Genomic DNA, 15,471 nt, shown 5'->3' on the forward strand with positions numbered 1-15,471 from the left:
GTAATAGCATCTGAATATCAGTTAAGTTGAAGCTATTATACTGGTATTGATTGTGGAACCTTACCTCATTTTCCATGTCCTTCTAGGGTGTTCCTAAGTGCTGGGTGTGCAGCCTGGGAGCTGTAAAGGACAGGACATTTAAGACCTCCTGAGGCTCAATGTTTTAGTACAGTTAGAGCGTTCTTTAATTTTGCTATCTGCCTCCCTGTGACTCTGACTTGGTCCTTTGGAGTACACATGAGGCTAATCTCAGTATTCTTAGTGGGTGGGTGAGGGCACTAGGATAAGAAGGCAAAAGAGGAACGTCTTGGGAGGACCTGAGTGAGGTGCTCTGGCCAGTCAGACTCTCCTGTGGATCCGGTCCTGGGTCCTTTGCTGGGCAGACATCTGGATGGACCACCCTCTAGCGGTTCTAACCTTTATCTTGTAATAACACTAACAACAAGTGCTGAGAAAAAAAGGACACCAAAAGTAAATGTATCGAATGCCGGCTCTGCATCACTGTGTGCTAGACTCTTGACTTGTCACACCATTGCATTTTCACAAGAACGCAGATTGGTATCATTGATTCTAAAGGTGAGGAAACAGAAACCCAGGAATTAATGATCTCGCCCAGGGACATTGAGCCAGTGAGTGTGGGCATTAGAATTCTAACCTTATCTGCCTGCCTTCCGTGGTGGTGCTTTTGTGACCCACCACACTGCCTCCTGGAAAGCTGTAGGAGGTGCAGAGACTGCTTTCACACATTCCCTCATTCATCCATACATTCTACATCTTCTCTCTGAGTCATCTGAGCCTCCCAGGCCAGCCGGGCCAACATTAATGTCCATTCTGATCTCTCCTTCCCAATCTCCTCTCTCCTCACCATCAAAATTAAGCAAGTTCTTTTCCAAGGCATGACCCTTCTCCTCTCTCTGAACATATATTTTTAAGCCATACTAACTTACAACTATAGGTATCAGAAACCCTCTCCTTTCATATCCCTGGACTGGATCAGAGGAATCTTAGGATGGTTTGGCACAAAATGTTAATCATGACTAGCTTGAACCATGATTTCATCTTCTAAAGCAATGGTGCAAGTCTTCAGTTCTGCTCTTGGTGTGGAAGCAAAGAGCCAAATACCATAACGGTAAGAGCAGAGATGAGCTTTGTCCTTGGCTTATTTTCAGTGGAAATATTATAGCTCAGTGAAACAAAGCCTAGGAAAACATTGGAATATATAATCCTTAGGAGGAGGTAAAGAATATATAATCCTTAGGAGGAGGTAAATATATAATGCTTAGGAGGAGGTAAAGGTAAATGCTACCCCTCTAAGTACTCATGTAGTATTTTAAATACCCACAGAGTATTTTATTTTATTTTTAATTTTGTGAGATAGAGAGAGGGAGAGAGCAAGCAAGTGCAGGGGAGGGGCAGAGGGAGAAGGAGAGAGAGAATCCCAAGCAGACTCTACACCTAGCGAGGAGCCCAACTCGGGCTCAATCTCAAGACCCTGAGGTCATGACCTGAGCTGACATCGAAGAGTCAGAGGCTTAACCAACTGAGCCACCCAGGCGCCCTCTCATAGTAGTATTTGAAACCTGTCACACTGTCTTATCAATATCCACTTTGTCTCTCCTTCAGTAAACTATAAGTTTCTTGTGGGTAGTAAATGTACTAAATTCATACTTTTATTTCCCACAGACCATAGCATAACGCCTTTCCAATAGCAATTGACAAATAAATGTTTATTTCATGAATGACTAGATAAACAAAAGAAATAGAAAGATGTTTTTATATGGGCCACATAAATCTACCTGAAGTAGTATTACATCAGTTTCAGTTATTTTGAGGCAAGAAAATGCTTCACAGAAGATAACAGACCAAGAGGAATAATATGATGGTTTCTAAAATTTTGGGTTGGCTGTGTATCTGAGGTTACATGGACCTACGTGGCTGCAGGATTTTAAGTACACTTCCAGTATGGTACCCTGAAATGGGCTTCCACTCACCTTGTGAATTAAATTATTATATCAGTTTGTGATCTAAAAATTTCTGGTCTGTAGATAAAATGGATTATTCTTTTTTTTTTAAGATTTTATTTATGTATTTGACAAACAGAGATCACAAGTAGGCAGAGAGGCAGGCAGAGAGAGAGAGAGAGAGAGAGAGAGGAGGAAGAGGCTCCCTGCTGAGCAGAGAGCCCAATGCGGGACTCGATCCCAGGACCCTGAGATCATGACCTGAGCCGAAGGCAGAGGCTTAACCCACTGAGCCACCCAGGTGCCCCTAAAATGGATTATTCTTAAAATACTTCATCCAAAATATTTCAGTGTGTTTGGGGGGAATGTGAGGAGTGGTTTTGTTCTTGAAAATATCTGATTAAAGGGAATGGCCTTGGGGAAGCATCAACAGGGACTCTTACAAGACAGAAGTAGATGCTGAGTTGATTTGGTATTGGAATTTAAAAGCTTCTCTGTTTCATGCTTGATAGAATCCTTTCTCTGAAGTAAACCAAATACAAAAGCCACACCTGATGGTCTTCAAGGATGCTTGTATTTATTTATTTAGAAAAAAGATTTTATGTATTTATTTGACAGAGAGACAGAGCGAGAGGGAACACAAGCAAGGGCAGTGAGAGAGGAAGAAGCAGGCCTCCCGCGGAGCAAGGAGCCTGATTTATGTGGGGCTCGATCCCAGGCCCCTAGGATCATGACCTGAGCCGAAGGCAGATGCTTAATTACTGAGCCATCCAAGTGCCCCAAGGATGCTTGTATTTAAATAGAGAAATCAGTTTTTATGACTGAGGGGAGAAAATCATACAAAAAGAAAAGGAAATGTTCCCATGTATGTAAGGTGATGGGTCAGATAACTGTAAGGTTTTTCTTCCCCCTCAGTTTCTTCCTGCTTCTTCCTCTGCCTCTTTCATGAGGGGAAAATGGTTATGAAGCTCGTCACCATGAGCTCATAGCGTGTGGGCTTCATCCTGGATAAGGATGAGGGAACTACTTATTATGGCCTTCCTTTTAGGGAGGTCTGAGGAGAGGGTCACCTTTGTACAGTTCTGGCCACAGTTACCGTCCCTTTAGGGGAGATGTTATTTTTGCTATTCAGAAGTTGCTCACAGACCTTCCAAAGCTGTGGGGAGAGCAGAGAGGAGACTAGTGGCTTTATGCCACCAGACCCCTACCCTTTTTATTAGCAGGAGTGCAAAGACGTCGTGCCCACTCCCTACCCACTGGGAGACACCATAGAGCTGCCGAGGCCTCTTCTGACCCCCAGAGACCTGTGCGGTCACGAACAACTGCCCTGGGACTCTGCCACCGGGAGGATGAGCTCCAGGCCCATCTCCCCCAAGCAAGCCAGCTCCCTGTGGTTTTTCTCTCTCCTCAAAGCAGGCTTCCAGGGCCTTTTCTCTTGGTACTTGTCACCGCTTGTTCTGTGCAGTCCCTGAAGATAAGCACGTAGGCCCTTTTTATTTTAAGATTTTACTGTGAAATAAAAATAGCAGCATTAGGAAATCCAGGAGTCCCAGACCTGATTTCCATCTGGAAGCCCCTGGGGACAGAGCTTTTCTTCCTTAAGTTGGGCTTTCCGTTCCTTTTGACTTCTTCCCCCTTCTCCCATTAAAGCGAGAGTTTACTCTCAAGGAAGCCTCACTCCTAGCTCATAGGCCTGAAGGTGCCGGGGTAGCCCAACGGTCCCTACTTCTTGGGTGCGCCCGGGAACTTCCCTCTCTGGGGATGGCCCACGGGGACTGGACTGTCTGGGACATGCAGGGTGTTCCTTCAGCAACGCAAGGAAAATCCTTGTGAAGGGTTCACTGAGCCTCAGTTGTAATTCAGCTTCAATTGTAAGTGCTCTGGACTGGGCCAAGATACGATTTGCCCAAGTGTGAATTCACTGTTATTTGATTAGTAAAGATCACTCGATTAGTAAAGAGGGATGTGAAGTTGGCCTTGGCTGGAAATCTCACCACACGAGAGCTTTAAGCAAAGTCCATGCTGGCGTTGTTTCCGCTGCAAGCTGACTTCAGGTGACATCTTTTGCTTCTAGAAAACAATATTCCAGACATGAATAAGAAACTATGAGTCACAAAATAAGCCTAATACTAGGCTTGTGCCATGACTGCTTTTAGACCATTGTATTTTAGTGCATTTAGTGTATTTTAATTATCTGTTGCTATAAAAGTTGGCAATCTTGGCTTTCCTCTCCAATGTAAACAAAATAATATTTCTTAATTCCTTCACTACTTATTGGTGTAATAGGAACTTTCAATTTTTTTTTCTATTTTCCATTTCTGTGTAGTTTAGAATGGGAATGGGAATTTTTCAAGGAAACTTTTTTAAAGTAGGCTCTGCACCCAGCATGGAGCCCAGTACAGGGTTTGAGCTCTGAACCCTGAGATCAAGACCTAAGCTGAGGTCAAGAGTCAGATGTTTAACTGACTGAGCCACCTAGGCACCCCAGAGATTTTCTTTCTTTCTTTCTTTTTTTTTTTAAGTATTTTTTTTTAAGATTTTACTTATTTATTTGACAGAGATCACAAGCAGGCAGAGAGGCAGACAGAGAGAGAGAGAGGAGAAAGCAGGCTCCCCGCTGAGCAGAGAGCCCGATGCGGGACTCGATCCCAGGACCCTGAGATCATGACCTGAGCTGAAGGCAAAGGCTTTAACCCACTGAGCCACCCAGGCGCCGCCCCACCCCCCCACAGACTTTCTTTTTAAAGAGTCAGTTTTTCCTTGTGATGAATCTGAGGTAAAAACAGAATTTTTATCAACAAGCCCCCGTTACCAATGGCAAAAAAAAACTATTGTAACTGAGGAAGAGTTTCAAGGAGAGGTTTTTTTGTCAGCTATGACACATCTAGGTGGCTTGGCAATCTGGCGTCCAGATTCAGCTTTGGCAGTCCAGAAATTTGATTTCCTCAGCTCCCTGAGAGATGAGCAGATTCAGGTGTATTGACTGTGCTGTTAATAGGTCCGTACATTCTCTTCTTAGCAGCAAAATCTAGGGGGAGTCAGATGATATTCGGTGTTCGCTTGGTGAGCATGGAGTCTGAGCCAAAGGAAGGGGGATGGTCTGCGCGGTGTATGTCAGCCAGCTTTGGGAGCTGGATGTCCTTTCCACTCCAGAGGCAGTGTTGTAGAGCAGCGCCCATTGCTCCTCCTCTTGGCTGCTGAGGCTGTCTTTCCTGCTGGCCCAGTGCTGGAATCGGAGTGTGAATAGCTTCCCTTGTTAAAAGAGAACACAAAACCCTCTAAGGTTTGAGCAGATGAGAACTCTGGAAGACGAGACTGTACATGCAGACATCTGCTTGTTTTCTTGGATTTTCCCTCTCCTTCCAGTTCCCTTCCTTTGATTCTGGCCGTTAATCACCATCTTCACCCCCAGGGGCCTGGGGTGCCCTCTAAAAAATTGGCCAAAGCCAAACATCATTCTCTTTTTGTTATTGTTCTCAGCACAGCTGAGATAGGCTGGAATAGTCAACGGACATCAATTTAATTTTATTAAAATTAAGAGAAAGCTAAAGAAATGAACATGGACTGAAACTATGAAATCATCAGGCTGATGAAGGATAGATTTTTATACCCGAGCTTGGTGTAAAATGTTGGGAAATCTAAGCCAAACAGTTAATCATGACCAGGTTAAACAATGACTTCATCTTCTCAAGTGATGAGGCAAAGTATTGCCTTTTCAAAGGACTTTTCCTCTGGTGGGGCAGACGTAACTGAGTAGCTCAAACCCTGTCTGAGCCGCGTTTACTTTTGCAGGTTAACAATCTCATTTTAACAGATTCTTACATACGAAATGTTCATTTCAAGCTTAGAGTTGTGTCACTTCTGACATTGTCTTCAAATTCTGGGGCTACTTCACAAAGCCCAGAATGTACTGCTTACCAAATAAGTCTGCCGGAGTCATTAAGAATGACTTCTTTTCCAGCTCTTGTAGAGTCTCACTAGGAATACATTTAAAAAATACTCAATACTTTTCAGTCAATAGCAGCCATTGTTTTTGAGGCTCAAAATTGTCCATCTTTGGCTAATAGTAGCCTATTCATGTGCTCTTATGTCCTTTTGACATGACCCCATTAGTCTTGGAGCACTTCCTTACTTCCTTAGCTAATCAAAAATGGTTTAGGCTCATCTTGTACTTTTTTCAGGCTCAGTCCTAGAATCAGACTTCAAAGAAGCCCTGAATCTTTTTAGTGGGGAATAGTTTTTAGAGACCACAACCTGGGTGCCGTAGGTGTTCATTAGTTCTAACCGTACTCAGGGGATATAGAGTTGACCCTTGAACAACATGGGTTTGAACTGTGTTCATTTATAAGTGGATTTTTTTCAAGAAGTACTGTAAATACATTTTCTGAATGATTAAGATTTTTTTCTCTAGCTTTATTGTAAGAATACATATTTAATACATAAAACACACCAAAGTGTTTTTTAAATTTTTTTATTTTTAAGTAACTGTCTACACCCAATGTGAGGCTCGAACTCACAACCCAGAGATTAAGAGTCACATGCTTTACTGACTGAGCCAGACAGGTGCCCCAAAAGTTTGCATAGGAATTAATTTTTAAAAAGATTTTATTTATTTATTTTACAGAGCTTGTTGGCTGGGGGAGGGACAGAGGTGGAGGGAGAGGGAGAAGGAGGGAGAATATGAAGGAGACTCTGGACTCAGTGCAGACTCCCAACACTGCCTGGCAGATCCCAGGACCTTGAGGTCATCACCTGAGCCAAAATCAAGGGTCCCCGCTCAACTGACTGAGCCACTCAGGCACTTCAGGAATTAACTTTTTTTAAAATAAGCTCTATATTCAACATGGAACTCAGGCCCCTGAGACCAAGTGTTGCATGCTCTACCAACTGAGCCAGCCAGGTGCCCCATCCAAATATGAGTTAATTGACTGTTTATGTTATTGGTAAGGCTTCTGGTGAATAGTAGGCTATTAGGTCAAAATTTATTTGCAAATTTTCCACTGTGGGAGGGGAGAGAGGAAGGTTGACCCCCCTAACTCCCCTTTGTTCCTTGTTCAAGTTCAACTGTGTATGTATTTTTGGGGAAAAAAAAAAAGGGGCACGCTGGGTGGCTCAGTCCATTAAGCAGCTGCATTCAGCTCAGGTCATGATCCCCGGTTCTGGGATGGAGCCTCCTTCCCCCTTGTCCTAGGGCTCCCCGCTCAGTGGAGAGTCTGCTTCTCCCTCTCCTTTGCCTCTACCCCTACTTAGGCTTGCTAGCTCTCTCCCTCTCTCTCTCCTCTCAAATAAAATCTTAAAAAAAAAAAAAGAAAATTAAAGACATTTGACAAATGTCTCGAGACATTAAAAAAAAGTTCATACTAGTATTTCCAATTTAAATATAATATTGCAGGATTTAAAAACCCTTAATTTCTTTGTATACTTGTATTTCCTCTCACACTGAAAAGATCTTGGTTTCTTTTGACAGTAACAATTATTTGCTTTATCCCATAGCATACATAAGAATTAAAAGAAATCAATATCAAATAACAATAATGCTACTTGTTGGCATTTAAGATTTCCTTGCAGCTCAATTTGCTGTTGGAATATATAGAACCATTGATGTACAGTCATAATACTGTATTCTAAAGCAACTTACTAATTCTTCCCTGTATTCTTGTGCCGTCAACAGGATATTCAGTTAGGTTCACTTGTTTCCATTCATTTTCATTTTTTCTTTTTATTAATATGTTATTCCAGAGTCAAACTATGTAAGGTGCATCCAGAAGACCTCTCAGTTTTCCATTCCTCTTTATTCCACACTGTTCCCTCCCATATAAATATCTTTTAGTTTTGGTTTATCCATGTAGTGTTCCTTTTCTAAATATTAGCAAATACAAATGTCTCTATTTCCTTACACATCCTTTCCTTCCTTATTCCTCATTCATTTTTATGATTAATATTGGATTGGTTAATGTCATGGTTTAAGAATGACTTAAAAAAAAAAAAACCCAGTAGTGATAGTTAATAGTTCTAAACTACTTAATCTCCGGATGGAGAGAGGAGGAAGCACTTCAAAAAAAAAAAGAAAAAAAAAAAAAACCCACTGTTTTTAAATGTGAACACTTTTTTCTTAAAGGCTATTCTTCCAAGAGAAAGAACCATTATTATTATTTTTTACGTGCTTCCCTTGCCTGTCTAAGCTGCTAGGAGTTTAACACAATTTGGGATGAAGCTTGTGCTTCACCATCTGCCAGCTTCTCTGCCACACTGCCAGATTCATCCTTCCGGCCGCTGTCTCTTCTGACGCTGTTTGGTTAGGTGGACTCTTGCATCTCTCTGCTATTCTGCACCTGAGACTTGCCCTCTTTGGTGCCCCCCTCCAGCTCCTCCCAGATCTTGGGAAGAGCAAAGCAATCTCCCGCTGCTTCGGGTCCCTGGGCGCAGTTGTTCCCCCGGCAGCTCTCCAGTTCCCAGGCTCCCGGGCTCCGGGGTTTCCAGGCTCCGCAGCTCTGCGGCTCCCGGCTCCGGGGCGCAGATGCCAGGAGCCCGCCGGGCGCTGGAGAGCTAGGGCCGCCCCGCCTGCGCACAGTGATGCCGGGATTGGGGGCGGGAGCACCGCCTTCGTCTCCCGCGCGCTCCCTCGCTCCCGCCCTCTTCCCCGCCCCAAGCCGTCTCCTGCCTCAGCCGTGCAGGCTCCGCACTGCAGATGCCTGCCGACCGCTTCCGCGCTCGGCGGCTTCTGCGGTGCCCCGCAGGTCCCTTCCACCGTCGGGCGCCGGCCGCACTCTCGCTGCTCCGGAGGGCCCCTCGGCTAAGCGGACTCGCCAAGTCCCGCGCGCGAAGCCGCTACGCCGGCGGGGTAGCGGGGACCCAGGCGGACGGCGGCTGCGCCGGAGCCCGGAGCGCTCTCGAATGCGGCAGGACAAGCTGACCGGCTCCCTGAGGCGCGGAGGGAGATGCCTGAAGCGGCAGGGTGGCGGCGGCGGCGGCGGCGGCGTGGGCACCATCCTGAGCAATGTGCTCAAAAAGCGCAGCTGCATTTCTCGGACCGCGCCCCGGCTGCTCTGCACCCTGGAGCCGGGTGAGGACCCGGGGCTGCAGATGGGGCACTGGAAAGTAGCGTGGCGCCCCGGAACTGGTGCCTTTGCCTCAGTTGGACTCCGCCTAGGCCGGGGAGCGCTTGCGGGCCGCGGGGTGCAGGGTACCGCGGCTTGGCGCAGGCGGGGCTGGGTCGGTCTGGGAGGGAAGAGGGCGGGCGAAGGCCTGGGCGCGGGCAGCGGCCTCCCAAGGCTGGGAGGACCCGATACCGCTGGCGGGTCCCGACCCCGCGGCCTGTGCGCGGTCTAGCCCTATTTGTGCCGGGAGCTTAGGGCGAGCGGCGCGCTCGTCCCTGTGCGTGTGGTGGGGAAGTGTCCGCGGCTACCTGGGCCACCAGAGGCCGCGCAACCAATTGTGCTCTCGGCTCACAGGAAGCCAGATCTTGAAAGAGGTGCGTGAGGTGGAGAAAGGCACAAATTTGATACTTGGGGACGGACGGGAAGGCAGCGGCTGCGAAGGAAAAATTGGGGGCATTTTCCTGAGGTTCTGTGCGGCGTGAGTGCCAGGGTCAGCTCGCCTGGAGCCTTTAATTTGTGTGTCCGTGTGGGGAACGGGTAGGAAACACTCTTGCAAGTAGAGATTCTTTCTTAGAGCCAAAGTCCGGGAGCTCGCCTTGTTTGCTAGGCTAGGCCCTTTATGCTGCTAGCTTGTGTTTACACATCCCTGCTTCTCTAGGCTGCATAACTCCGCGTCTGCTCCACCGCCCAGTATCCCTCCCTGGGGTTTTATGGGCCCGGCCCTGGCGTGGGCGCCTGGGGCAGAGAGCTTTCTAGCAAGGGGTGGCCGCAGAGGGAGCCGGCTGCACTCTCATCGGTGCTTAGCGCTGCTCGCTTGTCCCCAGCGGGGTTCCAGACGACTTTGTCCTCCCCGAGCCCCTGCCTCCCTGCGCCATCGGGAACCTGCTATCCTGAGGCTGCAGGAGAGAATATGACGAGGCGCGGAACCCCAAAGGGTGGAACGCTTGACTGCCTTTACGAACCTTGTGGTTTCTTTGTTTTTCTCCCCAAGGAAGTGTCTAATTGCAGAGACTGTAGTATTTATTCACCATCTTCCTTTACCCTTAAAAAAAGCTTCTTCCCACGTTAAAAGTGTTTTGTATTTCTGAATCCGGAACAGCCGTAACTATCAGATGAAACATAAACCTTCTCCCCTCCCTTACTCAGTTAGAAGAAAAGAGGGAAAATGACCTGATTTCAGCTATCGCATGCAGGTGGTGAATGATCAATTCCAGTTAAATCCTGTGACTCATTTTAGATCGTGAGAAAATAGTTGTGGTTTAGACTAACCCCAGCCGGTTTTCAGCACCTGATGCCCAGCAGGTGCTCTGAAAAAGCAAAGGGAGCATATTCGGTCATACGGTCAGGAAATCCAGAGATTTTAGGTCGGTTGAAATAACTCTGCGCGGACAGAATTTTCTTGTCTTTGTTACAATAAAGCAAAAGTCATGACGACATGCTCCTCCGTTCAGCACTCCGCATCTGGACAGCAACCTTACAACAAAGTGTGTTTTAAATCATTCGCCCCAGCTGCAGGCAATCATGTGGCCATTGTGTCATTGCTCTGCACGGAAGCAGGACTTCATTTAAATAATCTCAGAGAGATTAGAATTTGAGGGGGTACTTCCCTTGGGGAAGGAAATCTTTTCAGGCAGAATATGCTTGTGGTCTTCAAGCTTTGAAAAGACATATCAGGGCATTGACTGGATGCCTGGGATTCTGTAACACAGCTTGACTTTAGAAATCTAGGACCCAAGTCTTGTATTCACAGTACTCTTCTAGGACTTCCAAGAAGGGCATCTGCATACTGTCATGGGCTTGGGCAAATCGTATATTGCTTGAGTCCACAAGTCTACTTTATTTATTGTAATTCTAAATTCTGAAGATAGTTTCTATCTACATACCAACTCCTAAGCAGTGGAAGTGTCAGGAGGTTTTCCGTATGCCTAATCTGCAGTCAACATCTTAGAAGCAAATACTGTCATAAATGAGAATCATAAATTTTAAAACTGAAATGCTGTTAATAATGTTTGATATATCTTGATCCTTGAACTTTTAATAATCTTTAAAAAATGACTTGAAATATGATTTGATTGATTTTCAAATTGTAGGAAAAAATAACATTTTCAGATTTGATTTTATTATTTTTTAAAGATTTTGTTTTATTTATTTGAGAGCAAATGAGAGAGAGAGTAAGCACCAACAGAGAGAGAGAGTGCACGTGCAAGCACCAGCAGTGGAGGAGGGGAAGAGGGAGAGGGAGAAGCAGACTCCCCATAGAGCAGGGGGCCTCACACTGGGTTTGATCCCAGGACCTTAGGTTCATGACCTGAGCCGAAGGCAGACGTTTAAAGACTGAGCCACCAGACATCCTTGATATTATTTCCTTCAGGAACAACAGCACACACATCTAACATGGGATTCATAAGAGCCCAATATGAATATTGCATATAGTCTTTGTATATTATAAGCACATTGTCTTGATATATTCTCCTATTTATTTTCTCTTCTTCCTTAGATTTGGGACTGGAATCAAAGAAGTTTATTTAAAGTTGTAGACAACTTGGAATTAGAGCTCAGTTATATTTTTAGCTTGTAGTCTATGATTAAACATACCAACTGTTTTATCTTCAATGAGCAAGTGTATCATGACAGAATTTTAAGATACATGAAAATCTCTAAATAAGATTGTTAACGTGGATTATTCCACAAGTGAGAAGGCAGTGACATTATTTTCATAACTTTTAATATTTCACTGAGGTTTCCTACATCGACTTAGTTCATGCATGTCTTAGAAAACAAATTCTGTAAGTAGAGAATTATCTTCTTAAATTTCATAAATATAAATCATACTGTGCTAGGTGATTTATAGTTAATCATCACAACACTCAGTCTATTGAGATAGATATTATTACCCTCATTTTAAAGATAAAGATTTGAGGGGCTCCTGGGTGGCCCAGTGGGTTAAGCCACGGTCTCTTGGTTTCAACCTAACTCATGATCTCACGGTCCTGAGATCTAGCCCTGCCTGGGCTCTGCTGTGGGGATGGAGCCTGCATAAGATTCTCTCCCTCTCCCTCCAAGTCTGTGGTATCATTTTTTTTTTTTTTAACTACTCCAGACAGCTTTGGAAGCCACCATTCTATGTGATAAGCTTCATTCTAGTGGCCACAGGATATTTTTCTATTTTAAAAATCAATATTGTTACCTTTTATTTTAACAAAATTGACTAAAATTTAGCAAAAAATATATGTTCTAAAAATTTATGATGATTCAGTAGAATCAGGTTAATTTTTACTTTTATTTTTGGTCTAACTTGGTATTTTCTTCCAAAATAACAGTTATATATTTTTCTTTTAGGAGTTGATACAAAGTTGAAGTTCACTCTTGAGCCATCTTTAGGTCAAAATGGTTTTCAGCAGGTAACTATTTTTGGTTATTGAAAATACTCTTATTTGGGGGAATCTACAAGGCACACAGGGTATATTCTCGAAGTAGGAAAACTAACATATACTTTACTACACATAAGGCATGTCAGTTTTTAAAATTATAGATAAATTAACTTATGAGCTTATAAATGGCCTGTGTTTATACCTGCAACGAAAAATTTTGAACTTGCTATTAATGGTGCAGTGTGAAAAAAAATTTAAAAAACGGGATATCTATTATTTTGAATCCATAATACATGTTTTTGTTTTGAACTAGAGCTTCCCAGCCATTGTGTGTGGACACAGGTCTCAGGTGTCTTAAGAGGACTTCGGGGTGGGAGGGGTGGGGGGGTGGGCAGGCCTTGGAGCCTGGCTGAAAGAAGCTCTGTTTACCTCAGTGTGCTGTACAAATTTTCTCATACTTTCTGGATGTCAGAATAGGAAAAAGGTTGAAAAGTGCTTATCCAGGTCAATATTATCACTTTGCCAATGTTTTTTCTCTGTTCCTAGTGGTATGATGCTCTGAAGGCAGTTGCCAGGCTGTCAACAGGTATACCAAAGGAATGGAGGAGAAAGGTAAGGGGGATTCAAAGGGCTAAAATACAAAAGGATCGGCACTCTGTTCCTCTTTAAAATGTCTGAAATGTCCAAAAGAACATTCTAGATTTAGTAATTTGAAGGCTGTCTCTCTTCATGATTTATTCATCTAGTAAGTATTTATTGATTATCGATTCTATGCCAAGTACTGTTCCAGGTCCTGAGGATATAGGAGTGGGAGGATAAATAAAACAGACCCAAATTTTCCTCCTCACGGAGTTTACAATGCATAAAATATAAAGTATGTCAGATGGTGATAAGTGCCATGCATAAAAATAAAGCAGAGAAAGAAAGGAGAGCCGTGGGGGTGGGGGAATGGAGATAAGGAGGTGGCATTTTAAATAGCAAGGTAAAATTTGAATAGGGCCCTGATGGTGGTGAGCAGGGGTGAGGGGAGCTACCTGGGGGACCAGCACTCCAAACAGGAAGCACCCTCCCATGAGATCGTCTCTGTCTCCGGAGTATGCAAGCACAAGGAAGGCACTGGGGGTGCTGAGCACAGTGAACCAAGGGGAAAGCATTTGGAGAGAGGGTCATAGAGGTAAATGTGATGGGGGTCCGAGATGGCAGGTCATGTCGACATTAGAAACTGCAGTAGGAGCTTTGCCCAGTCTCAGACGGGAAGCATTGGGAAGTTTTGAGCTGGGGAGTAACATGATAAAACTTATATTTTAAATGGACCTCCCTGGCTTGATAATATGAAGGACAAGGGCGGAAGCAGGGAGATCAGTGGAAGACTTGGGGTAATTCAGGCAAGTTGGATCAGGGTTGCCATAGTGGAGATGGAGAAAAGGGGTCAGAGTCTAGATGTATTTTGAAGACTAAGTGGACATGGATTCCTTAGATTGAATATAAGGTATGTGGTTCTCATGCTTGGGAGAAAAATCTGGCTGGGGATATTGATCAGTGTACCTCCTGCTAAATTATGTTCAAATACAAAAACTTGAAGTGCTTTCTTAATATATTAATTTACAAATCTAGTCTTTTTTTTTAAGTAACATATAATGTATTATTTGTTTCAGGGGTACAGGTCTGTGATTCATCAGTCTTACACAATTCACAGCACTCACCAGAGCACATACCCTCCCCAATGTCCATCACCCAGCCACCCCATCCCTCCCACCCTCCTCCCCTCCAGCAACCCTCAGTATAAACCTAGTCTTAATACCTTTAGAATTTGAACATTGGGGGTTCCCCTGTTTCTTACAGAAAGAGCTTTTTGGAATAAAGTCATCAAAGGAATAAAAATATCCAGTGACTCTTTAAAAAAAAAAGTTATTCATTATGGGACCCCCATCTGTCAGTTTTGTGTGTGTGAGAGAGACTGAGGGATGATTTAAAGGCAGAGGCTGCTCCACAGTGAAAAAAGACCCATTCTCCACGAATGTCCAAGTACAGAGAGTGATTCCAAGCCAAGTATAACAAGCTCAGAAGATAGTATAGCTAATCCAGTGAACTGAGATAAGAGTTGAAAAAATTTTTTGTTTCCTTAACAGTATCCCTCCCTAATGGCTGAATCATTACTTAGTGCCTAATAGAAGGTCAACAAATATTAATGGAAATAATAAATGAAAGACCCTAATTGGTGCAATTCAGTATAGCAAACATTTCAATGAAAAGTTGATTTCTACATGTGGATCTGTTCCCATTTTCTTGTTAGCTGCAATAACTATTTTTTTTTTAATAAAGAAAGGTGAAATTATATATTTTACTTTAGGATTCTTCTTTATCTCTTAATATTTTAGGTTTGGTTGACTTTGGCAGATCAGTATTTGCACAGTATAGCTATTGATTGGGACAAAACCATGCGTTTCACTTTCAACGAAAGGAGTAATCCTGATGATGACTCGATGGGAATTCAGATAGTCAAGGTAAGGCCCCTGAGTTTCACCTGTTGTTTTGACTTGGAAGGAGGTTTCTAAGAGCCAGATGTTCCCTGGACAGAGGATCAAACCTAATGGTCTGAATGTCCGTATATTTTCTGCTTTCTTATTCCGTTAGTTAACAGCCTTTTAATGGGAACTTTGACTCTGTCTTGTTTTCATAAATTTGCATGTTGGTGGTAAGAAGAAAATGTTCCTATTCATATTCTATTTACTTGCTCACTTGATAGGAGATTGAAATTTCTTTTTCTTTCTTTAGCATGGGTCAGTGCTGTTAGCTGGATTTTTACATGAAAGTTACAGGTTGTGAAATTTAAAGTTAAGTATATTTCATGTTAGAGTGGGTTCGTGTTAGGATCTTTGATAATTTCTTAACTGCCAATTTATGAAGATAGTCAGATTGACTGATGGGTCTACTTAAAACCAGATGGTCAAGGGTTCAAGCCAGCTGTGGAGACAGCTGTGGTTTGCCTACTGGGATTATTACAATTGATTGGGGTCTGTTGCCAAAAGCCAAGGTTGCTGA

The 15,471-nt window shown here is 43.8% G+C and overlaps 1 protein-coding gene across 4 annotated transcripts in view; it reads left to right on the top strand.

The window, feature by feature from the left end:
* Positions 1 to 15,471, top strand: part of TBC1D30 (TBC1 domain family member 30) — an 81,785-nt gene that overhangs the window by 33,768 nt on the left and 32,546 nt on the right. For 2 of the 4 annotated variants that reach the window (XM_047742244.1, XM_047742241.1), the window contains exons 3-5: positions 12,398 to 12,459; positions 12,976 to 13,041; positions 14,808 to 14,933. In XM_047742244.1, coding sequence (XP_047598200.1) covers positions 12,398 to 12,459; positions 12,976 to 13,041; positions 14,808 to 14,933 — 254 coding nt within the window. Of the gene's footprint in view, positions 1 to 8,347; positions 9,025 to 12,397; positions 12,460 to 12,975; positions 13,042 to 14,807; positions 14,934 to 15,471 lie in introns of those variants that run through there. The other 2 variants (XM_047742242.1, XM_047742243.1) reach the window with 2 other exon arrangements.

This window comes from Lutra lutra, chromosome 8, assembly GCF_902655055.1.
Source record: "Lutra lutra chromosome 8, mLutLut1.2, whole genome shotgun sequence".
Classification (NCBI taxonomy): domain Eukaryota; kingdom Metazoa; phylum Chordata; class Mammalia; order Carnivora; family Mustelidae; genus Lutra; species Lutra lutra.